The 24,612-nt window shown below is 39.0% G+C and overlaps 1 protein-coding gene across 5 annotated transcripts; it reads right to left on the reverse strand.

Annotated features, from left to right (window-relative positions):
• Positions 1-9,991: 9,991 nt before the first annotated feature.
• Positions 9,992-16,342, reverse strand: LOC109087003 (zinc finger and BTB domain-containing protein 18). 5 transcript variants are annotated; one of them, XM_042736693.1, is made up of 2 exons: positions 15,823-16,342; positions 9,992-12,138 (listed from the first exon to the last, which is right to left on the reverse strand). In XM_042736693.1, exon 2 carries the CDS (start codon positions 12,122-12,124, stop codon positions 10,511-10,513), a length of 1,614 nt encoding a protein of 537 aa, XP_042592627.1. In that variant the 5' UTR covers positions 12,125-12,138; positions 15,823-16,342; the 3' UTR covers positions 9,992-10,510. The 5 variants fall into 5 exon arrangements, with proteins under 5 accessions (XP_042592627.1, XP_042592628.1, XP_042592626.1 ...); XM_042736694.1 differs by lacking the exon at positions 15,823-16,342 and adding an exon at positions 15,384-15,773; XM_042736692.1 differs by lacking the exon at positions 15,823-16,342 and adding an exon at positions 14,097-15,071.
• Between the last annotated feature and the right edge of the window lie 8,270 nt (positions 16,343-24,612).

The raw sequence follows: 24,612 nt of genomic DNA on the forward strand, positions 1-24,612 counted from the left end.
TTATACACATTTGTATAACCATTATTTGCTTTTTATTTTTATTTTGTATTTGTATATATTTATTAATATTTTATGTATTATACAAAATATGATATTTTATTAGGTAAATACATTTATTTATTTATTTTATATGAAATGCTATAGCATGCTTTTGATGTTTTACAATGCAAAGACCTAAATGTTTAAGCGTGACTCAAGTCTCCAGACACTTTTTGTGGCCCCTGAATGTGATAAAGACCCTCAATGCTACTTGCAAGCTGGATTTGTTTTGTTTTTTCTTATGATAAAACCTCTTGTTACTGAAGTGTGAGAAATTTCAAAGCTGCAGTGAAAAGAAAAAGTAATCCAGCTAGATGCACCGCCTCAGAAGAACCCTGGAAGAAAGTACTTTGTCTCACCATCTGGGCCTGTACTCGCCCATCCCATTAGGATGGCACATTAAAGAGCAGGTACAGTAATTGTGAGAGCCGGCCGATAGGAGCGCAAACCTGCAATACTTTCACTTGTCCAAAGAGAGAGGGAGGCAGAGGGAAAAACTTTCCTCGCACAGTAGATTCATCTTGCAACAGCTTCTAAGGACTGCCAAACAGATGCCAGTACAATTGCTTGTCTTTTTTCCTCTTCCCCTGCAATCTAAGTATGGCGCCCATATGGCTGCAGCTGAAGGGAGTGATTGTTGGTATTGTTCATTTTGTCAGTGATCCTGGGCGATGCGGGAGCACTAATGATAATGCTGTGTGCAGATGTGTGTTGGGTGCAGACACTCATTGAGGAGGGCGACTCTTCGCTCATTCACTCTCTGAGGCCTGCTTGTTCTCAGGCTGGGACAGGGACGCAGCTCATGACGTCAACAAGAAGAGGCAGATGTTTTTGTTGGTGGGATGACTTTTGAATGTGTCAGATTTGTTCTACATATTTACTTCAAGAATATGTTGGTGAAACCAAACTAGTCACTGAGACATCCAGAATGAGAAAATGAAATACAGACGTGAAGCAGAAATTAAGAGTGTCTGGCTTTAATGAAATTCAGTGTTGAGGTTGCGCTATTTTTGACAAATAACCCACCCCCTCAGATTTTCAAACCAACTGGATTTTAATGGCAACTTCCAAATAAATGTGTCTTTAAAAATTAATTTTAAGGATAATTGTTGGTTAAAAAGTGTTTGTCTAAAACACTGTGGCAGAAAATCACCCAATCATGTTCATTTCAGTAATGATAAAAGTTATTATAAGTGTGTTTTTTTACCACATAGATGCTAACAAACAAAAGCCATATTTGCCAGAGGTGGTAAGTCAATAAAACTAGAAAAATACTGTCATTATTGTAGATATACTTATCACAGCATATTTCATAAATATTTTGGATTTTTGATGTTAATTGTGCAAGTAATGCCAAATTACAGTTTTTTTTTTTTATATGCATCGAACCTTGACAGACTGCTTTTTACATTCACATTTTATCATTTAGAAGCAATTTAGAATAAATTGGTTTCATTTTCATATTTTCAGTCTTCATTTAAATTTTACATTTTAATTTAGTTATACACGGTAAAATGGTTTTATTTTTTATTTATTTTATTTTTTATTTAATTTATTTAATTTATTACAACATTATGTTTTACAAGAAAATACCATTTTAGTATTTCTGCTAAAATATTTAAAGTTTAATTCAATTTATTACTTGCCATTACTTTGTAATTATTTGTGAAATTTACTAGTAATTTCTGATTTTGTTTAAAAGTATTTTTTTCCATTGTGTTATTTTCTTTTTAATATTTATATTTAGCTTTATTTTTATGACTTAAATTATTTCATTTCAGTTATTTGCCAAAGCCACAGTTCTAATTTTCAGTTTTTTTTTTCTTATAGTTATTTTTTATTTTTTGTTTTTTTTGATTTTTTTTTTAAAATGTGAAAAATTTTTTGTATTTTTTTAGATAATAATAGTTTTAGAAGACCCCAAATCCCCAAATTTCTATAAAATTCCTTTTTTAAAAGCTGGAATTCATGTAAAATCTGTGGCTTTCTTCGTGTCTTATCCTGCATATGTACCAAGCGAGCCAAGACTGCCCCTTATGCCTTTTTAAAAAAGTCCCTGTAGTGTTAACTTGTTTGTAAAATATGTCTTGTTTGTCAAAGTTTACATACAGTGTCATCAGCAAGTGATCTGATACTCAGTAGCCATTCAGCAGGTTGTGTCCCTCATCACAAACGCCTAATAACCTGCAAACTCACAGGCATTTTCTTCACAAATCTATGCTAAATACACAGACAAAATCAAGAGGCCTTTTGGAGGACGCATCAATGTTAAAAGTACCAGTATCACATCCGTCCTCCTTCAGGATTTCTTTTCAGCTCCCTGCCAAGGTTGCTGTGCGGTGGTGGATAATGCAGCATTGTGAGAGGGAATGTGGCACGTTGGCTGTGCCAGGTCCCACAGGCTGAGCCCACGTTCTCTCTCCCTAACCCAGTTCAGGATGTGCGCATTAATCCTGCGAGTCGGCCTCGGGCCACTCTGAGTTGCTGCAGGTTGGTGGAGGCGACAGATGGGGCCCGCGCTGCCGGACCTCGCAGTGAGCGGAGAGCTTGGCATCTCCGGCTGAGACGACAATGCTCCTCTTTGTACGCAAACTAGCTTACGTCAAAAAAGATTTGAAAATGATGAAGCCACTGCACTCTTGTTGGTACATGCATACTATGGTTAACTGTTATTGTATACCAAAAATGTATTGAGGCTAACGTCCTTATGGTAATGTTTGTATGGATGTGAGGTCTGTATTGGCATGGACATATCTGTAAGGTGTTGGAGTGTGATAGTCTGCTCTAACAGCGTGTGTGTTCTTCATGTGGAGTTACAACCACATGTGTAAAGAGTGTGTGAGCCCTGCTGAGTCACACGTTTGGGGTGGACAGGTGTGGGGTCTCTTTAGAAATGACTATTACAGGAACTGTGCTGCAGAACACCAGGATAAACAAAGCTTTTACAACACACACCACTGAAAGTGTCTGTAGAGTGTGCACTGACCTGTTGGTTAACTGGATACCTACTTAACTTACACTACCATTAAGAAATACTGGGTTCTGAATATGATGTTTTTGGATTTAGTTGATCAAAAATACAGTAAAAATTATGATATATTATTATAATTTTAAAATAACTATTTTCCATTTGAATATATTTCAAAATCTAACTTATTCCTTTGATGGCAAAGCTGAATTTTCAGCATCATTACTCCAGTCTTAAGTGTCACATGACCCTTCAGAAATCATTCTAATGTACTGATTCGCTGCTCAAGAAACAATTTGTATTTTTAATATTGAAACAGTTGTGCATGAACAGTTTTTGTGGAAACTGTGACATTTTTTAACAGTCTCTGATGAACAGAAATTTCAAAAGAACAGCATTTGTTTGAAATAGAAATCTTTTGTAACATTTAAATGTTTTTACCGTCACTCCAGACTTTTCAACAGAAGTGTATATGATATTTTTTCTGCAAGATATGGGTACCTTTTTTAATATAGGTATAATAAACAGATGTATATATGCAGTGTCTATCTGACCCCCATAAGGTCACAGCACTGCACCCAGGAAAAGTGCTGACGAGCTGCTGACTAAATCCTGCCAAGACCCCCTATCAACATCCCACACCCTGCTGCCCACTTATCTACAGTGGGCAGAAGTGCTACCAACAGCTGGTTCTGAGAGAAAGAAACCGGGCCTCCAACACTGAAAGGCATGTATAACAAGGAAATGCAAGAGTCCTATAAAATATAATTTCTGGTTGAAGTGTTGAATTGTATTGGCTAATATATGTAAAGGATCATATAAAGTCAACCTGTCATTATAGCATAATAAGTCTCAGATTAAGGAGTATTTCATAATAATGACTGGCTGACTGTACATTATCGCACTTATTACCATTTAGGTGGACATGAAATATTGATTTGAGCTGAAATGATTATTTTTATTTGAGAAGTAGGAGAGTGAAAAATAGAGAGACATGTCAGAAACACAGCTAGGAAATCTGTTGTTTGGGACAACTGTCAGTTATACAGAGTCATTAGTAGTCATCATGCTGAAATATGTGAACACTGAATGCCACAACTGTTCAGTCAGAACCAAATATTTCAGACAGCTACTTGATCAAATCACTGTATAAAAATCATAGTATACACGATACTGTTTAGAAGTTTAGGGTCAGCAGGCTTAAGAAATTTATATTTTTATTCTGTAAAGACAAAAAATTGATTGAGGAAAGACATTTATATTGTAAGAAAATATTTCTAATTCAAATGAATGCAGTTGTTTTAAACTCTCCATTAAAGAGACATTTAAACATTTAAGCAGCCGTTTTCAACACTGATATTAAGAAATGTTTCTTGAGCAGCAAATCGGCATATTATGATTTCTGAAGGATCATGTGCCACTAAAGACTGGAGTAATGGTATGATTATAAATAGAACAGAATATAATTTAGAATAGCGTTTTTTCAAAAACCATTGCTATAACTGAATTGAAATCAAGTGATATTCTTCCACAGGAAAAAAATATTAAGATGTAAAGGATTTGTATTACTTTTTGAAGATTTTTAAGCATTAAATTAAAAGTCTCCTTCAAACATTTCAATGTCAGTTGTATAGGTTTTTGGATTTGAAAATGTTAATATAAAAATCGACAAACTCTTTAAACTCTCCTGTTCCCCTCTTCCCCATCATCATTTAGTACAGATGACAACCCCCCGCCCCCCTTCTGCTATGGAAGAATCACACAAAAGAAATGTTGTTTTATCTGTGCTCAAGCGAGCTCCAAAGACCCCTGAATGTGCTTGTGTGGAGAACCTTGTCTGCGCCTCTCACTCCTCACCAAACAGCACCACAAGCTACACACATACACACACAGACACACGCATACTAACATTTAAGTTGAAGTTGCGTCTTCTTTTGTTGGGGGACGCAGGGTGCATGGCATACCCCTCCCTAAACCAAAAATATTCCCCCATGCAGACCCCTCTCCCCACCCCCTGACAGTCTGTAGCACCACTGCATTGTCTGAAGGGCCAAGACAGGCCGCTTGTTGCTTGCCTTCTGCCTGTGCGCACAGGGTGCTCAACAATGGCTGCCTTTTAAATGAGGCAGACAACTGAAAGAAAAAAGACGTCGTCCCTCCTGCCTGCTTTTCTCACCTTTTATCTGCTCAGCCCTTGTACTTTTTTCCTTTTCCTTTCTCTTTCATGTAGGACTTAATGCTCTTTTCATTCCCTCAAATTCTTAACATCTTAACTGCTGCCTGCAGTTGAATTTCCAGCACTTTTTGGACTCTTCATGAGTGGAAATTTTCTTTTTCCAAATTATGGTGAATAGGAGACCAAATAAAATATTTTGTGAAAATGTTAATATTTAGGTATATTAATGTTAATAATATACATACATAAGCATACAAACATAAGCATCATTATAGGTATTTTGTTTATATTTATTGAGTAATAAGACAACACAATTATATAATATACTCACAATGTTTTATTCAGACAGGAAGAAGAAATGAGCTGTGGGCTTTTATGTTTCTACATTTTGTTTTAGTCTATTTCTGTATTTTATTTTCATATCATTTCTATAATTATTTATATGTTTAACCTTCATGTTCTGTTGAAATGTTTATGTTTGAATGTCCCAGAGAACAATATTGTGTAACAATTATAGTAGCAATTTTTAAATGAACCTCATTTCCCATTCAAACAACTTTAATATGTTAATCAACACCTACACTCTTAAAAAATAAAGAGGGTTTTCACAGCAATGCCATAGAAGAACCATCTTGGGTTTCTAAAGACTGTTTCAGTGAAGAGCTTTTAATAGAACCTTTTGTTTTGTGAACAACATTTTTGAAGAAGCTTTTGTAGAATGAAAATTTCCATGGAAATTAAAGGTTCTTCATCTGTTTCTTCAGAACAGAAATGTGATTGGTATTCATTCATCAAGGAAAAAAAGAAATAAAATAAATGCATAAAAAAGTAAAAACGGGAATCTCTGCATGTGTTCGCCTATCAGAGTATCAATTTTCTCTGGGGGTCTCTGAGAGCCTAAATATAATTAATGTAACACGGAGGACAAAAGGGTTATCAAATTTGTTTATAATTAATTGTGTTTATAATCATTTCTCTTAAGATTAGGAAGTGTCATTAAGAATAAACCTGACACTTTATAATCTACTCAAATCCAAGCAGAACACGAGGGTTAATGATGTTCACTAAATGCACTAACTTCACGGAGCACGGCATCTGCTGCGGCTCCTCTTCAAACGCCAACAAACAGAAAGGCCTCTTCCTGTCTGTGCTTCTCTAGTGTACATTATATTTGGAGCTGGTCACAGAGTATGGCGAGGCACTCGGCAACTATCTGCGTGGGCAGAATCAGTCATACCTCAGTGCAACGGCTGCCCTATCGATGCCATGTGCGCCGCTCTCCCCCAGTATGCTGGCACGCGGCTCCCACTAACTTCTGTGGTGGAGCTACATATAGAAGCCCAAGCTGGTAACACACTCATCACATCGAGCCCACTACCCTTCGGCACAGCCAAATGTTTCCACAGCTGCCCCTTTGTCTCTGCTCCTTGAGTAAACAAAGGACAGATACAAATTAATGACCTAAATTCATAGTAAGAAAGCAAAGAGAGAAAACCATTATGCTCCAACTGTCCGTTCCAACCAGATGTTAGATGCAGATTTGTGTGTGAATGTCACAAATCAAATCTCAGCTCTCTGAGAAAATCAGTGCACAGTATTGTCAAGAAATACAAAACAATAAGGCGCTATTCAGACTTCCTCAATAATACAAGCGGAAATAGATCTTAAGTGCAAAACGAGTTTGAAAACTAAATCTTGCACCAATTAGAAGGAGGTGCCTTGTGTGTGTGTGTGTGAGGAAGGGGGGTAGGCTTACAGCACGGGACCATCTGTGACAGTGGCCTGTTGAGTAACGCTCGCTGACTTAAAAGTGGTCAGCCTTTAGTGCATCTGTAGGACAGGTTTGCCGAACAGCGAGACATTAGATAAAGCTGATTTGTTTGCTGGAAAACTGTACTTGAGGAGCTTTGGAAGCAGCCTGTGTGTGTGTGATGCAGGGGGAGGGGTTGGTCTTCGTACAAGCTGCTGCACATTTTCCCAGGTCCAACCCACGCCTTTACTGGAGCACCAGCCAGACATTAAAGCAGCATATACACATGAGCCATGTAAGACCACGTACACTCACACTCATGCACGCGCACACACACACTCACTCATCCGGACAGTATACTCAATCCACAGACCTCACGCACTGGAAAACATGTTTCCACCCACACGAGCATCTACAGTAAATAAGATTATTGAACTGAATGCGTAAACACAAACACAGTCTCACCAATCTGCACATCGTCATTGCTCTGGCAAATCCCGCCAGAAGTTTCTGACAGAAAAATGACACGGAGAGGTTAAGGTTCTTATAATTTATTGCAGTTTGCACACAATTTAAAAATTTCACCAACAGCACACCAAAAGTACAAAACTAAACAGCCTCATAATTTACTTCCCTTGAGAAAATGAAACATACTATGATTGTCAAAGCTAAATGTCTAAATCCATAAAAAGAACAATGTCAACATAGCAAAAAATCTCAGAAGGGAAGCAATTACATGTGAAGTTGAATTTTCTTCTTCTTTTTTTATTCCATCAAGACAGCGATTGTCCTTGAATTCAACAGATATTTATTATTTTCTTTCCCATACTCATTAGCCACCAAGTTTGAATTTGACAGAGTTGTTCTTCACCCTGGGGTTCCTGGGTTTCAAGTAAACTAAAGGGGTGTCTAATTTATGGATATGCTTCATAGGCCATTTCACAGCTTCATTTCCATTGAACAAACAAACAAAATAAAAAAGTCCAAGAAAGACATCCAGTATTCCAGCGACAGTTTCCAGTTTTCACCCTCTGAGTATAAGCTGATAACAGTAGTTTAAGGCGGTCAAGTACAATAGAAGCCAACAAAAAAACAAAGAAAAAGAAAGCATAGAAAACAAATCAACCCCACATTTGATTTTTTTTTTTTCTGTCACATTTTAGAGTGCAAAAGGTAAAAGTACCACCGTGCAAAACGCCATGAGGAGCGTGCGCTGTTGGCAAAGCTCAACCTTTTCACTAGCCGTAGCACCAGCCAAATATATGGTAGGACAGTTCCTGAGGCCTATGTAGGCCCATGTGCCCCACACTCCTGCCCTGCTCCAAACATGTGCGGAGCCCCCGGCCCTCTCTAACTAAAGTAGTTCAAGCATTTCAGCACTATGTGAGTGACTGATCTACGTCTACAGCGCTAAGCCATATGTGTTTCATTTTTCTTTGCTTTTTATTTCTCTGTATTTGACAGTGAAATTGATTTTTTTTTTTGTGAAACAAACCAACAAACAAACACACAAAATGAACAGAATTTTCACATTGTTAATAAAAGAAATCTTTGCAAATTAAAAGAAAAAATAAAACATTTTTAAAACAAACATTCTTCGAAATCACAAATGCTGCAAAAAGTTAATCACAAATTAATAGATCTTTTTTTCAGTGTAACAAAGTCCATTCGATTAGGTAAATAATTAAGCGTATACATTTCATAAAGGCCTCTTTTGCACATCATTCTAATTTCATTAAGCTTCAAAGGTGCAACCAACCTTGCCAAACACGTTCTTGTGACCAAAAAAGAAAAGAAAAAAAGACTTATGTATTGAACACAAACACATGAACACAAACCACTCAGATCAGTGTGTCGAGCTTAATGCTGTTTAAAGATCCTTCAGCTTCTTCAAATAGATGTGCGCTGCTGAGGACACCCATAAAGAAGAGCTGTACCATCAGCCACACAAATGTGTCTTCATGGCAATCGAATCTGAAGCAAGTGCCAATTGAAAAGATAAATAAATAAATTACAAACAGAGCCGACATGATTCAAATGACAACAGCCAGTAAACAGGACACTGAGACAAACAGCAGTTGAGGACCCAGCACTGGGAAGAGCAGCGCGCGAGGAGATGCTAGCAGGAGCAACGCTAGCCTTCTGAACAATAAACCTAGCGATCCAGCCTCTGCTGACACCTGGCCCCTCGTTAACCCCCGAATCCTACAGCGAGCCCGAACTGAATCGCATCACGTGTGTAGATACTGCAGCCTAATGTCAGTGCATTTCCACAATCTTCACAGCCCAGAAAAAACCACCTCACCAGAACCCCCGATTCATTCTCTAATGAGAGGAAAAAACTCAAATCTACCAAGGAATCAAATGAGTTAATTAAAAAATACACTCTCTGATGCAAAACAACAACGAAAAAGAGTAAGTTAAATAAAATTCATGCAATTTCTACAGCGGTAATATTAAAGGTACTTTTTTTTCTCAACAGACAGGTGCCCTGACTGTAATGAATCAGTCAATTACAGTGTACAGCAATACAGCAAGTCACATCTTTTTCAATATACAGGTCAGACATCATGCAACAACAGATTCCATTTTAAAAACAAAAAATCTTAATAAAACACTACAGAAATCTCTAGAAATGCAGCCGATGTAGAAACCAACCTCAGTAGCAAATGAATGATGTAGAGAGACCGCAACTAAAACACGAAAATGACTTCAAATCATATTAAGAAAGATAGAAAAAATGCGGCAACTGATATGAAAAAGGAGGCTGTACATTGCATGAGTGCCTTGTTTGTCTTCCATCAGTCAAGTTTCCTATAACGAGTCAAAAATGTACAAGAGCTTACATAACGCGAGCTTAGAGCTTCCTCGTGGGATTTAAAGGACTGACCTGCTCACACACTACGTGTGTACGTGTGCGTATGCGCATGAATACACATGCACGCACAGCCACATATCAGGTATGTTATCTGCAAATTATAGTAGTGCACTATATATATCATATATATGTATATATATATATATATATATATATATGCATATATATATATATATATATATATATATATATATTTTAACACATACTGAAACAAGAGGCGAGAGTGTACAGGTAAATATATGACCATAGTACCCGTTTAGTGTGTCCTTAGTTTTAAACTTCTACCTGAAATCTTCAAATGCTTTCCATGGCAGATGTTCCTTGAAATTTAGGAGCGTATACAAATACTGTAAATTATATACAGTTGAAAATCCCAATGAATAATTTTTCTGTCAAAGTTGGTTACTGAGACCAGCACCCATGTTTTATAAAAACCCAAAAAGAACAGGAAAAAATGAAAAGAGACCCTAAAGAGACCAGAAAATATCTTAAAAGCAAATCAGTAGTAACATTTTCATGTGCTAGTAAAGTGCAATTCAACAAGATTTGCAATGTACATACAAGAAAAATGACTGATTCAGACCCTTCGACCGTCACTCCTCCCCACTCTTACCTTTACCTCTCTGCCACAACAAAATGCCACTCAGATCACTCATTAATTTAACAAGCAGTTCAAACAGTCTGCTATCAGTTTAGCTTTCACTTCCAAAGTTCTTGAGAGCTATCTTCCAGTGCCCAGTCTCTGACTGTGGGTAGATTGAGCGCCTCGCTCTTGACCGAGAGTGAGTTAACCAGTTCGCAGTGGAACTTGCGGATGTGTCGGTACAAGTCCCCTGACTGAGTGAAGCGCCGCTCGCACCACTTACAGGCGTGCGGCTTCTCGCGTGTGTGCACGACGGCGTGTCGGCTCAGGTTGTGCGAGTACTGGAAGCTCTTGCCGCAAGTAGTGCATGTGTAGGGCTTCTCACCCGAGTGCGTCCGCTCATGGCGCTTTAACGTGTACATGCAGGAGAAGGTTTTGCCGCAGATGGAGCAGGTGGGGACGTTGACGTCGCCGGCCGGCTTGGACCGTACGCCTTCCTGCTCACGGAAATGCGTGCTGAGGTGGATCTGCAGGATGTGTGGGCTGGGGAAGACCTTGTTGCATAAGGGGCACATGAAGATCTGAGTATGTGGAGACCCCAGCATGCTGGAGACGTAAGGCAAAAGGGAGTTCTCAACCCCCGCGGCCTCCTGTGCTCGCTCGCTGTCCCCTCCTAAGACGTCTGCGTCGTCGTCGCCTCCTTTGTCGTCCCGCTCCAGCTCGCTGGCCAGCGAGGCCTCACGCAGGGCCGAGAGGTGAGCCTCCAGGCCCAACCGCCGTTGCGCCATGAGGCTGATGTGAGTCCCGTTGGTGCTGGGTGGCTCCTTGACACCGCTGTGCTCCATCTCGTAGTCGGCGCTCACAAGCTCGTCATCGTCCGAGCCCGTGTCCTTTTCCACCTTGACCTGAACCAGGGCACTCTGGAGGCTGTCTGGGGTCACAGAGCTGCAGAAATAAGGGTTGCCAGCCATGGTCTCCCCAGGACCTCCGCCCAGACCGGACTTCACAGAGAGGTCAAGCACGCAATCGGTATCAGCGGAGACTCTCCGAGACACAGCCGAGCGACGGGACAGGGAGCCTGTGGAGCTGCTGGGGCTGCCGGCAGGAGATTTGCCAGAATTGGGGCCGTGCGTTTCCGCCTCCCTGGGGCTAGTGGTGGGAGACGCGGTCCGGGCAGAAGGCAGACGCATCCACATGCTCCCCGGCTCCTGAGGGCTGTCCCGCTTGTTCTCCATGTCCTCGTCGTCACTCTGCAGCAGGTCGGCGGTGGCTGGCCGGTCCGTGCTTCCACCTTCCGAGAAGCTCTCCACCTTGTCGGAGCAGCTGGAAGCATCCTCCTCGCGCTTGGTGCTGTCGGCCTCAGCCGTGGCCTTCTGCTTGAGTTTCTTCTTGCAAACCTTGACGATGTCGTACATGTGGAGGTAGCTGGCAGCAGCCAGCACATCCTCCACTGGAAGCGATTTGAACTGGAGCTTTCCTTCGTACATGAACTCAAGCAGGAGAGCGAAGGCCGGGGCTGTGACAATGTCACTGTTCAGATGAACAATGTCCCTTTTGTCTAGCTGGTCCTTGTAAAAGAGGTGGAAGTACATGCTGCATGAAGCCAGCACTGCACGATGGGCTCGGAACTGGGCATCACCAACCAGCACAGTGGAGTCACAAAGGAATCCCTGATGCCTCTGCTCGCTCAGACACTGTAGCAAATGTCTGCTGTGGTCTGGAAACTCCATGCTGTCTTCATAACCTGCAAAAGACCACAGATGTTAGTGACGCTCGCTAGAACAACAATTGTTTTGTCTGCAGCTCTGAGTGGAACTTCTCTCTTTTCCCACCCGCTCTGTCCCCTCTCTTTCTCTCGCTCTCGCTCAATGCACACAGACATACTCTCACACTCTAATTCTCTCTCCCTCCCTCCACCCACCCCTGTGGGAACACTGGAAAAATGTTCACCACAGTCCTGACATAAAAGGATTACAAAAAAAGCACATGCAAAATGTATAACATCACAGATTATATATTAGGCTAATTGCATTTTCTTCGCTCGAGCAGTTTAAAGTACACAGTAGTGCGTTTTATATTACATTTTACACTAACCCTTTTAATTAAAAGTTTAAAAGCACGAGTACAGGGAAAATAATGCAAAAATATAAATGAGAAATATCCCAATTGTAAATTAAATTTAAAGCAATACTGCCGTACGCATCCCGTCAGTACAGTACCATTCAGGTATAATCAGATTGTGTGATGTAAGGAGCTGAAGTCCTGATTCCACAGATGCCTGCACGAGAGAATCTTTCCTATTTTTCCTCGCTGTGCTCCTGGAGCAGTTATTTATAATAACCCACTTTGGCCAGGACACCAAGTATAGGTAACAGACTTACAGGTACACAAACAGCTCACCATCATGGGCACACTGCATAAGTATACTAAGTACCATGATCTCTGAGGTTACGACAACTGAGGTAGCAGAACATCAGCGAGACGTGTGTAATCAAAGACGGACAATCTGCAAATAAAAATCTGCACTAAAAATATATATGATCTTTAAAAAATACACATAAACAATTTACAAACTAAAAAAAAAGTTGAAAGCAAAATAAACTAAAAATTATTAAATCACACCTGTTACCCGCAGAGATCGTTCCCGTCTAAAAAAATGCACCGGCGTCATGTTCAAGCAGCGGACTTAAATGGACTCATTTGAATCTTCATTTAAATCTGATTGGGATAGCAAGCCAAAGCCCCCCACCTCACCCCAAACAGCGTTCAGACCTTCATTAATGAGGGGCTTATAGGGGGACAGGGGGATAACAAACCTCTCGCCAGCCCTCTCCTCCCCCTTTTTTTCCCTCCCCAAATCTTTGGAGAAATGGAACATCCTCCCCAAAGAGGCGGTCCACAGCAGATTTACAATACAATCACTTTAAGTGCCCCGTAGTCCACATCAATCCTAATCCTTAAGATGGCTAAAAATAAAGATTGCAGGACAGCTCACAAGGTAGCAGCGATCAAATTAGGAGACTGGGAGGACAGAGAGGGACGGAGAAGGAGGCTTATGAACATCTGATCCAGCTGACTGAGACCATATGGCAGCTGCTGCCCAGATAAAGAGATTAAGACTAGGAGGAGTGCGATTACAGCTGTCTAGCCAATTCAGGCAGCTCAAATCTGCAAGTTCTAAATTAGTCCTTACAAACAAGAAAAAAAGGAAAGAGTTGAGCAAAAGCCTGACGAAAGGGCGTTTTGAAGAACACGCGATTATATAAAGTTGCAGACTTATTTCGCTAAAAGCATTTCTGCATTTTCGCCCGCTTTAGAAGATTTAGAAGATCTCGCTACTTAAAGAAAAAACAGGTTTTAAGAGCATATAAATGCGTGAGTTTCTAGTTTTAAATCTGTAATACTATAATGAACCACCCTACCAACACCACTCTATACTGTCACAACAGAGCAACAATTTGCCATTGAGAACGAAGTAACCGAATAGAAGACCTGCAAACAAACAGAATAATCAAACGCTTGCCTGGAAACCTCTTCATGGCAACAAAGAGTGTCACTTGTCCCCCAGCCTGGTTACACTACACCAGCTCGAAATCCTTTACTTCCCATTTCACACACTCTGATGGCAGACGCGCAAAAAGACTTAATGAGAGCTTCCTATTCAAAACACATCCCTGTTGCCCGGACCCCCCAGTACAGTACCTGCAGTACGCATCAACTTGATTAAGTCCACTGTTGTGGTAGCGCCGGCTGTAACTCCCTTCGCCGAATCAATGAAAGGGTAGAGACGCGAGAGAAAGAGAGAGAAAATCAAACTGTGAGGGACAGATGCAAAGTGGAGGAGATGTTGGAGGGGAATGCGATGCCTCCTCCTGCACACAGATCCGCACACACACTAACTCCCAGTCTGTGCGTTAGAAGAAAAGACTGGGGGATGGCAGCCTGTCAGCTGCTCTGACATCATGTTCAGATGGAAATGCTACCTCCAGCTGTGCTCCTTTTAGTGCCATATGCTACTCCTCTACACTCTTGCCACCAGCCTCTCCTTTATACAACTTTGTTTCTCTTTCCCCCCTTTAAAAAACGGGAGGAAGGGAAGTGTTGTGAGGTGCTTCTGTAGAAAACTAGCCAATTCCCCCCTTTAGTTGTAATCTCTCAGCAAAGAAGAACTTGGAAATGGGTCCGTCTGAAAGCCGACACTTTTTTTCTAACCTAGTTTCCTGCACTGAGAATTTAAATACCCTCAAGTTTTTTTTTTCCCCTCTCCTTCCAGTAACCATAAACAAAGGCCAGCACAGCACATTTGCAACTGACAGATCCACGCAGCTGATATTGTTTTCGACTTCTTTATGGTTCACTGGCCGCGCCATTACCGTCATTCATTTTACTAACCCTTTGGACAACTGACAGAGGAGGGAGAAAAAAAAAAAGAAATAGTAAACAATGGGAACAATCATACAAGCCTTATAAGTACGGTTCAAACAAACGGCACTGTATTCCGCATTAGGGCTTACAAACCTCATTACTTCTTAAGTATCCCACTCATATTTGTGTTCAATTTCAGAAACTTCTTCAGTGCGAGCCAAACAACAGTTTCCTGTTTACCACCAAAATCAGCAAAACAAAGATACTCAAATATAATCTGAGGGTCTCTTCTGAAGGATGTCACACTCATGAGAAGGAACAGAATATTTCGTTGTTGTTTTTTTTTTTTTTTACTCATCTGATATTCATGAATATTTCTAAATTTATGAAAAGCCACAAGAATTAAGAGTTTGCTGCATCTGTCACGTGCATTACACTCGGTCTCAGGGGGTTTTAAGCTAATAAGAGCTTTTCACTCAATATGTACTTGAACGATTAGACTTGCTTATTACGTGTTTTGGTTTACAACGCAATTGGTAAACATGAAGGTAAAAGTAAAAAACTAAGCCCACGCTGGCGCATTGTTTTATACCGTGACATGTCAAAGTGAACTTGTTTTCAAACCTGGGAAGTTGTCCTGAAAGACTTATCCGAATGGTGCCAAGTTAGCTCCTTCTTCAGCTACGATACAAAACAAACAGACATAAAATAAAACAAACTACGAGTGCGCCTAGGTAACGTTAGGTAGGAAATGGTCTTATACAGGCTACTCCTACACAAGCACACACACACACACAGCACCGCCGACGGTCTTTCTCTGGATCCTGACCCCGTGCGTTCAGGGAAAGCTAGCTTGCGTGGCTAACAAATAAAAAGTAAGCGTTCAACCTACAGTGTTACAGTTTCGCGACAGGCCGCGATGCCACGCGCTCGAGCGACTCATTCTGCGCGTCAAGACCGACAGTCGCGTGAAAAAGATCGTTACTTTTCCCCATAACAATCCAGCCCGCGCCTCCGACCCCCCTTCATCTCCTTAAAGAGCACCTCGCATACAGGCACTTACAGACAACCAGGTCCAGCGTCTTCCTGCTTCCTCCGTCTAATCCTCTCTGCGAGAAAAACAACTCGATTGACTTTCAACAGCTTTCCATAACAACCTGCGGTGGCAGGAAAGACGGAGCAGGCGAGCGGAGCGACGCGAGCTGCGGCAGCCAGATGTTTCCGAGCTGTTGCTACTCAACTCTCCTGTAAAGAGGAAGCGCTTGACTGGCAGCGCGCAAGCCAATGGAAGAGGCGAAAAGAAAAGCGAAGGCAAATTGGAAGCTGCCGCTGAGGGGGGAAGAGGGAGGGATGTCTCTTTCTCGGCGTAGGTTGACACCAGGCAACAGTGAGAAAGCAGAAAAAAAGGCCGAGCGAGCGAGCGAGCGGGTTCCTCGAGCAGACTGGCGCAGCGCGCGGATCGAGGGACATTGCGCAATGTTACGTGGGTACTGTAGTCACGGGCCGAGCAGCGGTGAAGAACAGGTGCACTGCAACTTCCTCCAGCGCTGCGGAGAGAGAGAGAGGGGCACGGGGACAGCGACGCGGACGCTTAAACCGATTCCAAATGAGGAACAGAGGCGCGAGTGTCTGATGTAACTCTAGATCTATTGCTACAAAATAAAACGAAAAGAAACAGTCTAAAGTGAAACATTACATTTGAGACGGCCTTATAATTTACGAATATTTAGCGTACAAAATAGGTCTATAAGCGGATGAAAAAAATACTTGGGTTATTGTAATTAGTTATTTTGTTATTATTCTTGATTATCATCATCATCATCATCTGAAATGTTACCAAGTTGTTTCCTTTTAGTGGCAGCGTTTATTGGGAGATTTTTAATAGTCGTTCCGATTTCATACGCGGGCAAACGACATTAATGCATTATTGAATTTGAAAAGAGTACGTTGGCCTATTTTAAAATCTATTGTTTATTTCATTAAATTCATTTGGGCTAAATTTTAATGCAATGTACCGCAGTGTAGCCTATGTGGTTACTGAAATGTCCTGCTGTCGCTACCACCGTAATATTTTGGGCTATGGCCTACACTACAATAACAAAAATCTTTTTCTTTGGAAAAATAAATATATAAATAAGCTAATTTATTAATATATACATAAATAATTAAATGCAATTAGTTAAAGAAATATAATAAATATAACCTAATAATAAATTTTTGCCTAATATAATTAATATAATATAATAAATGCAATCAAATGCATGAATGGATGGATCATTTGGTTAAAAATGACCATAAATAAAAACATTAGCAGCAAGATTTTATAAAATGTAAAGAAAATACAATAATCTGTCATTAGCAATGTGCTGAAGACTACATTCCTGTGCTTACATGCCATATATACAGTTTGCGTGTGAGATCGCGGCGTGGACAGGTGAACGTTTGCAATGCTAAGCATGTGCAATGGTCCACAGATGCGCCAAGTTCACTCAGGAGCTTGTGAACACAGTCACGTGTTTGGCGTCTTTGGCTGCTGAACGCGCCGCCCATCAGCATCCCCGCTCCCACACTCATGAGTCCCAGTAAACTAATTGGCGTTACTAATACATTTCAAAACAAACCACTGTCCTACTGGTACCGTAATGTTGACATAATAACATTATAATTTAATGCAAATAATGGCCTCATTAAGCTGATGTGGCAAATGAGTCCAGGCGTGTGATGTGTTGGTGTTTTCCATGTCGTCACCCAACAATATTCCTTCTGTACAAGAGTTATCATTCACAACAGGTCACATCAAATATAATGACATACAAATCAAATCGAATGTTATGTTTCCAAGTTGTCATGTCCTAGCTTTTCATTAATCTATAGGTTGTATAATAATAAATCACAAGTGTCATTTAATTTGAACGCACAGATATTTTATTCCGTCTTTAGGCAATATATTAATATTTCAATATTATTATTTATAACAATCCCCAAACTGTTTGCATGCAAAAACTGTGCGTTTCACATAGTTGCAACTATTAGCATAACTGCTGTTAGTTCTCTGCACCAGATAATCAACAGGCCTTTTTGATCATCCCAAATGTATTTTGGAGATGACAGTCTCTTGAATGCGGCTGTGCCATCAGCAAAGCACGGCTGATGTTTGAAATGATATTTACTGGAGTTCTCTCCATCTGTTCAGACTGAAGTCAAAGATGTGAGGCCTCGCTTCTGTGCAACTAAGAGCACTTTTCTGAAGAGCGATAGAGGACTAGTAAAAGACGTTTTATTTTATTGTAACAGTATAGAAATTATATTGACTTGGATTTATTAACTGATACCTGTTATAAGTGTATTTTTTTTACAGTGGTTAGAATATATTCAAATTAACATAATTGATTATGTTTGGCATGTAATTACATATTACAACTGCCTTCAGAAAGATAAGGGTTATGAGGTATTTTAGGTGATTTTGTATTCTTATGCTTGAAAATGTAATGTAAGCTTTAAATTAAAACGTGCAAACACAAAACAAGACTATGTTCTGTATTTATGTGTGTATAAATATAGGCTGTAATGCTTGGATAGCCACTGAATTCACATTTGACAGTTTATTCTAATCAGGTACTTCTGCATTCCCACCTCTTGAGGTCACTGTGGAATCCATGTTTGTGGATGCTACTGGATTCACTCAGCTTCCACCATAAACACAAATATGGTATAGCTGAAACCTTTTATGCATTCTTACATGCACAAGATTATACATACTTACCACTTTAAGAGTATATTATATATGTTATTTATAGCTAAAATATGGAAAGTTGGGAATATTAAGATATTTGTGGTGGAAAGCTATTGGACATGCTCATCCAAATCATGAGGACTTTCATCTGGAGATGAGCTATTAGACAGACCTAAACACATGTTTATACAAGTACTCTGACCTTTATGATGGGATTAAACATGCACTAGAGCAGAGAGCTTGTCCAGCTGCACAACTACAACAAAGACTATGAACAATGTACAGCCCCAAACGCAAACATTAAGTATATTCACTGCTAACAGCAGGTATGAATTATGTCATCCCTGCAGTGAGCAATGTATGAATTCAAAGACCTGAAAATTTTGGTCAGTTTGATTGCTCTTCTGTTAACAATACTGGTTTTGTGACCAGATCTTACTGTTAAATACATTTACTCTCACTTTGGAGCCATAGAGAGAAACGGGATCTGTCCCTTCTCTGGTCTGGATTCTGGCACTAACATCTGGACTGGGCACTTTCTCCATTACAATTTCAAAAAGTAGTTTAGACTTTAGGGTAGCGGGTCATTTTTGATGGGAATAAAAATTAGTCTGTTGGGGATCAATGTACAGTGCGTTTAATGGGTTTTATTGTCATTTAGCAACATTCCAGTTGTTCAGCCGACGAAACATCTTTCCGGGAAAAAAAAACCTAAACAAAAACTTTTTTTGGATGTTGTGGAAAAGTTTTGGAAGCTGTGAAAAAGACATGATCTAGGACCTTTCTACAGTGTGTGCCATTGTAAAACTGTAAGTCTATCCTTCACAGCCTTGTTTTCATCCATGTTAAATTCAGTGTGGTGTCTAACATGACTATGCTTTATTAGCATGATTCTTTTCCATAAACTATATCAATGCAAAGAATCAATGCATATATAGCAATTCTAGAAAAATTTAAAATCTAAGATACAACATTTAACAAAATAATCTTTTTTTATTTGTTATTTTTTTTTTACTTTATATTTCTCCTGTACCATCATCTAATATTCATTTAAAAAACACTAATAATTTAATAAAACTGTTAAATGTAATCTTTTGCAAATCTCATAATTATTGTATTTTCATTCTGTACATTGTAATAAATTTGTGGCATTTAAAACAACCATGTTTAGTTTTAACGTTTCAATTTTATGTATTTAGACTTATTTAAATATTAAAATAGCATAGAATTGTAATATTTTTTATAAATATAGTATATAATAATTTTTTTACTAAAATACTCAATTAGTTTAGTGTTGGTAAATGCATATTTATTTATATAAGTGCCTGTGTGCGACTGAATAATAATTTACATCAAATATTATCAATAAGAGCGCCTATTACAGTTGAACTGGATAAAACATGCTTATGCTTATTCAGAGGGAGGTTTTCTCATACTTTTCTAAGAATGTACCCATCATAATAGCAGATGTTCAAGAGTGGCTTATGATGATGAAGAGCCGGACAGCAACATCATAATATGATCCACATCATCTCGGTACTACTCACAAGTAACAACACTGCAGAAGTGTGTCCAACTCCGACTGGCAGAAGGTAGGATTGTGATATTTATAATAAACCCAAAGAAAGTGTCCAACTACCAGCTCTGCGGATCCTCATCAAACTCTTCAGCATGAGAGTTAAAATAACTGTATAATGTGGGGACCTTAAGTTGTGATAGTAAGCCAAGATCTCAGTGCAAGATTCATATGATGAACAACATCAGAAAAGACCCAAGTTGGATCCTATACAAGAAACCCGCTGACACAACACAGCACCTAATAGCAGAAGACATAAAGCAGATAGGAACAGCATATATTCATATAACGCAAGCACATCTGGGGGTTGTGCATAAAAAAAAGTGAGGCATAACAGAAATAATAAAAAATGTGGTGTGGATAGAGTAATGCATAAATATACACAACTCTAAAGCTAAATGAAATCTGCAGTGATGCCACAATGAAACATCAGCCCAGCAATGTCACCCTTACTCCACACCCAACTCAGACAGACAACAGAGAGACGTGTTCTCAGGGGAGAGATGTGGCCGTATCATCAGATGGGCGATCACACAGTCTCGGGAGAACAGTGGGATTGTTTATCTGGAGCTCAGTCTATTCCTCCTCTCTTGGGACATTGCAGCAGCACGTCACCCTGTGCACACAGCAGCCTCACAATTATTATACCTCATAATAATTAGCATTTAATGAAGCACCCAGCCATATGGAGGAATCCGTCTTTAACTGGTGAAAGCATGCTGATAAATGAAGGTTAATGTTGGGTGATAAATAACACAGCTGGAAAAAGGGCTATAGCTCTGTGCTGAAATATAAATATGGGACAAAATTTATTATAACTTTATCAGTTGTTCGAGTTGTGTGTTTCTATTCAAAACAATGTCATATATAACCACGTTTTGAGGCTGAGAGATATGCTTCTAATACTGATCAAAAAGGGTGTTTTTTTTAGCATTATTTATTTAGTGTGAGCTTTATATCATAAGATCTAAAATGCAAAAGTGAGCAAATTACCAATTTTATCCTCAAAAATTGCAAAAAAAATTCCATTTAAAAGAGATATATGTATTGGTCAATATTGGCCTATAGTGGTGGTATTATTGCCCATTCCTACTAGAATATATGAAAACAAAAGCAATCATAATTCAATATGCAAATAGTAAAAAAATAGAACAATCACAACGCAGTATGGAAATATTACAATAAGGTCACAAAAGCATTCTGAAAGCTGAACATTAACAATATCTCGCACTGACTCAATGTGAGTCAATGGTAGATATTCTAAATTTCATAAAGTATTAAGTTACAACCTTAGCATAAGACTTTATCTACAAAACAAAGTTATAGAATGTTGCATGAGTTGGGCTCAATCAATCAATCAATCAGAGTCTATGTTTTGCCCATTCCTATTAGCTTTGAGGCATCTGTACACTAGTGCCGTCTTAAACAATAAGTAATAGTTTATCAGATTCTGCATTTAAAATTTAAATAGTCTTTCTCTTACAAAAGTGTACCAAAAGTACTGATGACTCATCCTGGCTACAAAGATTTTTTTTATCCAATCAAATTAAATCTCTATAAAGGTGATGTTCTTTATAGCCCAGGTGAAAAAAGTATGCTTCCCTGAAGTGGTCTATTTTTGTGCACTAATTTTGTACTTAATATACTAAAAATCATTCTTTAGTACTTCTTAAGATAAACTTAAGTTCATCTAAGTGTACTCAACTGTGCTATTTTGGAACGCCATGAATACGAACTAAAATCCACTTTTAACATACTATCTCTGTATTTAAAAAAAAATTATTTAGTCACCACTTTGCATTATTGACACACTATTTTCCTAATTAACGCTGTACAGTTGCTTTGACACAATCTGTATTGTAAAAGTGCTATATAAATAAAGGTGACTTGACTTGACTTGTAGTACACTTGAGTGTACTAGTGTATGAAAGATTGTTCAAGTGTAATACAAGTGGTACCTAAATACATTTTTTAAATACAGAGATATTATGTTAAAAATTCAATTTTAGTTAATATTCATGGTATATCAAAATAGCATAGTTGAGTACACTTAGATGACCTTAAGTTTACCTTAAAAAGTACTAAAGAATCATTTTAAGTATATTAATTACAAAATAAGTGCAAAAAAAGACAACTTTAAGTATATTATGGAAGTGCACTTGTTTTTCACCTTGGAGAGCTTATTGGCTATTGAAAAAAAAACATTTATGCATTTGGAAGATGCTTTTATCTAAAGCGATTCATTACAGTCAATGTATTTCTATGAGTCTTAATAGGAAATAAGTCAATTCTGCACTTGTCAAGTGAAATTATGTACCTGCTTTGCAACATATAGTTAAGTTTAATAAACATACCCTAAAAATCACTTCCTGCAGATCAGAGGATCCGGTGACATTTTTAACAGAAGCTAAGAACAATAACATTTCAAGTAAATAATTCATGACCTACCTGTCTCACTTGCAGCCCTCTTATTAGGCAGAGGAACAGCTGTTCTTTCCCACAGCACACCCAAAGCCTCTGGAGGTGCTGCATCTGTTTGGGGGGAGGGCACATCCTCTAGGGTTCAGGCGTCAGGGGAAACTGCTGTGTGTTTAACTTGTTTATCCACAGATGGTGGAGATCAGGCCACAAAAAGGAAGCCTTAGTTTAATTTCTCAACGCTTCTTCTGTCTGTCGAGCAATTCTTATGTACATGCTTACACAAGTTGTGATTGTAATGCCCTTTGGATGGATTATTTGTGAAACCAGTGTACCAAATGTTACTGTAGGTCCAAGATATTAATGTGTTGTGTTATGATTTCAAGGTCTAATACACATTCACATCTGCTTGCCTAATTACATCTGCTTATAATTGAATCTGGAGCAGTGCTGGGTGTGATGTGCCATTGGTTGTCCAGCACTGCAGCAACCCTGAAAAACTCTTTGAAATTCAAATCTTCAGTAGCCGAATACATTGTTTTATTATAACGGTAACATTTTACAATAAGGTCTTGTCTGTTAACATGAGTTAACATGAACTAAATATGAGCAATATATTTTTTACAGCATTTATTAACCTTTGTTAATGTTAGTTAATAAAAATATTCACACTGGCGTTATTAGGGGGTAATGCATTACAAGTAATGCGACTAATGCATTACTTTTAAATTTACAATGTAATATCCAAGATGCTTTTTCAAATAAGTAATGCAAGTTACTTTGTTTTTCCATGTATTCACTGATAACTCTCCTGTCTCCGTTTTGAGGGAAATTGGGGAAGAGGTACTTCCTTATTAATTTCACTTATGGTGTGAAAGGGCCCTTACAGTTGCCAAAAAACCTTTCTTTTTTTTAATTACAAAACAAATAAGCAAACCATGTGACAAAAAGTAACACAAAAGTAACTTGTTTATTTTTCATAAAAAGTAACTAAGTAATTAATTATTAAGTTGATTATGAAAATGTATTAGTAAATGTATAAATTAACATTAAAAGACTGGTAACCAATGTAGTTAAATTATGTTAACAATTAAAACTTTTGAAATTGTTATCATTTTATGTGCTATGCATCCCTGATATTCAGACCAATATCTTGATTGAAAGTGCAATGTTACTTTAATACATTTCAACAAATAAGAATTTGATATTGAGTGCTTTATATAGTTTTATTTCTCCACCGAAAATAGTTCCAAACAAAGGCACAATAATTAATCAGCTTTTTTGAACAAATTGGTTGAGCGAATGATTTTGTGACTTACCGATATTGCCTGGCTAGGTCTTAAAGGCTGCGCCCTCTGGCAACAAGGTAACAATGTAACCTACAGAAGGAGTCACTGAAAAAAAACCCCAACTTACATATAAAAACGATATATATAACAAAACAAGCCTATGTTGCATTTATAACTTGATAGGATACTCAGTGGTCTTAAAACCCACATAATGACATGCTCTCCTCCAGACAGAGACCTGGACACTACTCTCTCTATCACTCTCCAGCCTTTTCTCAGGCCTATAGGGGATGTTTTCCTGGGGTAGGTGGAACACAGATGTGTGGCAGCTCTTGCATTGCTGGGAGAAGAGATGGCTGACTACCTTTTGGCTTGGAGGCACCATTAACCAATTTGCTATCCAGATGTCCATCAGTGAGCAGTGGCCAGCTTTGTGCCAGTCTGAGCAGTCCAGACACATACATCTGGGCAAGACCATTATATTCACAGTCTCAGACTCAACCCCCACACACAATCTGTTATTTTTTTCGTATGTGAATCCAAAAGCATGCCTCAGTATGGCCAAATGTGTGTGTGTGTGTGTGTGTGTGTGTGTGTTTGTGTGTGTGTGTGTGTGTGTGTGTGTGTGTGTGTGTGTGTGTGTGTGTGTGCGCGCTTGTTTTTGTGACATATCAGGACACAACTTTGTATAATGACATGGGTATGACACAGGTATTACAAGGAGAGGGTGACTTATGAGGACATGTCCCCATTTTTCAAAACGCTTATAAACCATACAGAGTGAGTTTTTTTGATAAAGTAAAAATGCACAAAGTTTCCTGTAAGGGGTAGGGTTAG

This window comes from Cyprinus carpio, chromosome B13 (genome assembly GCF_018340385.1).
Source record: "Cyprinus carpio isolate SPL01 chromosome B13, ASM1834038v1, whole genome shotgun sequence".
Classification (NCBI taxonomy): Eukaryota; Metazoa; Chordata; class Actinopteri; order Cypriniformes; family Cyprinidae; genus Cyprinus; species Cyprinus carpio.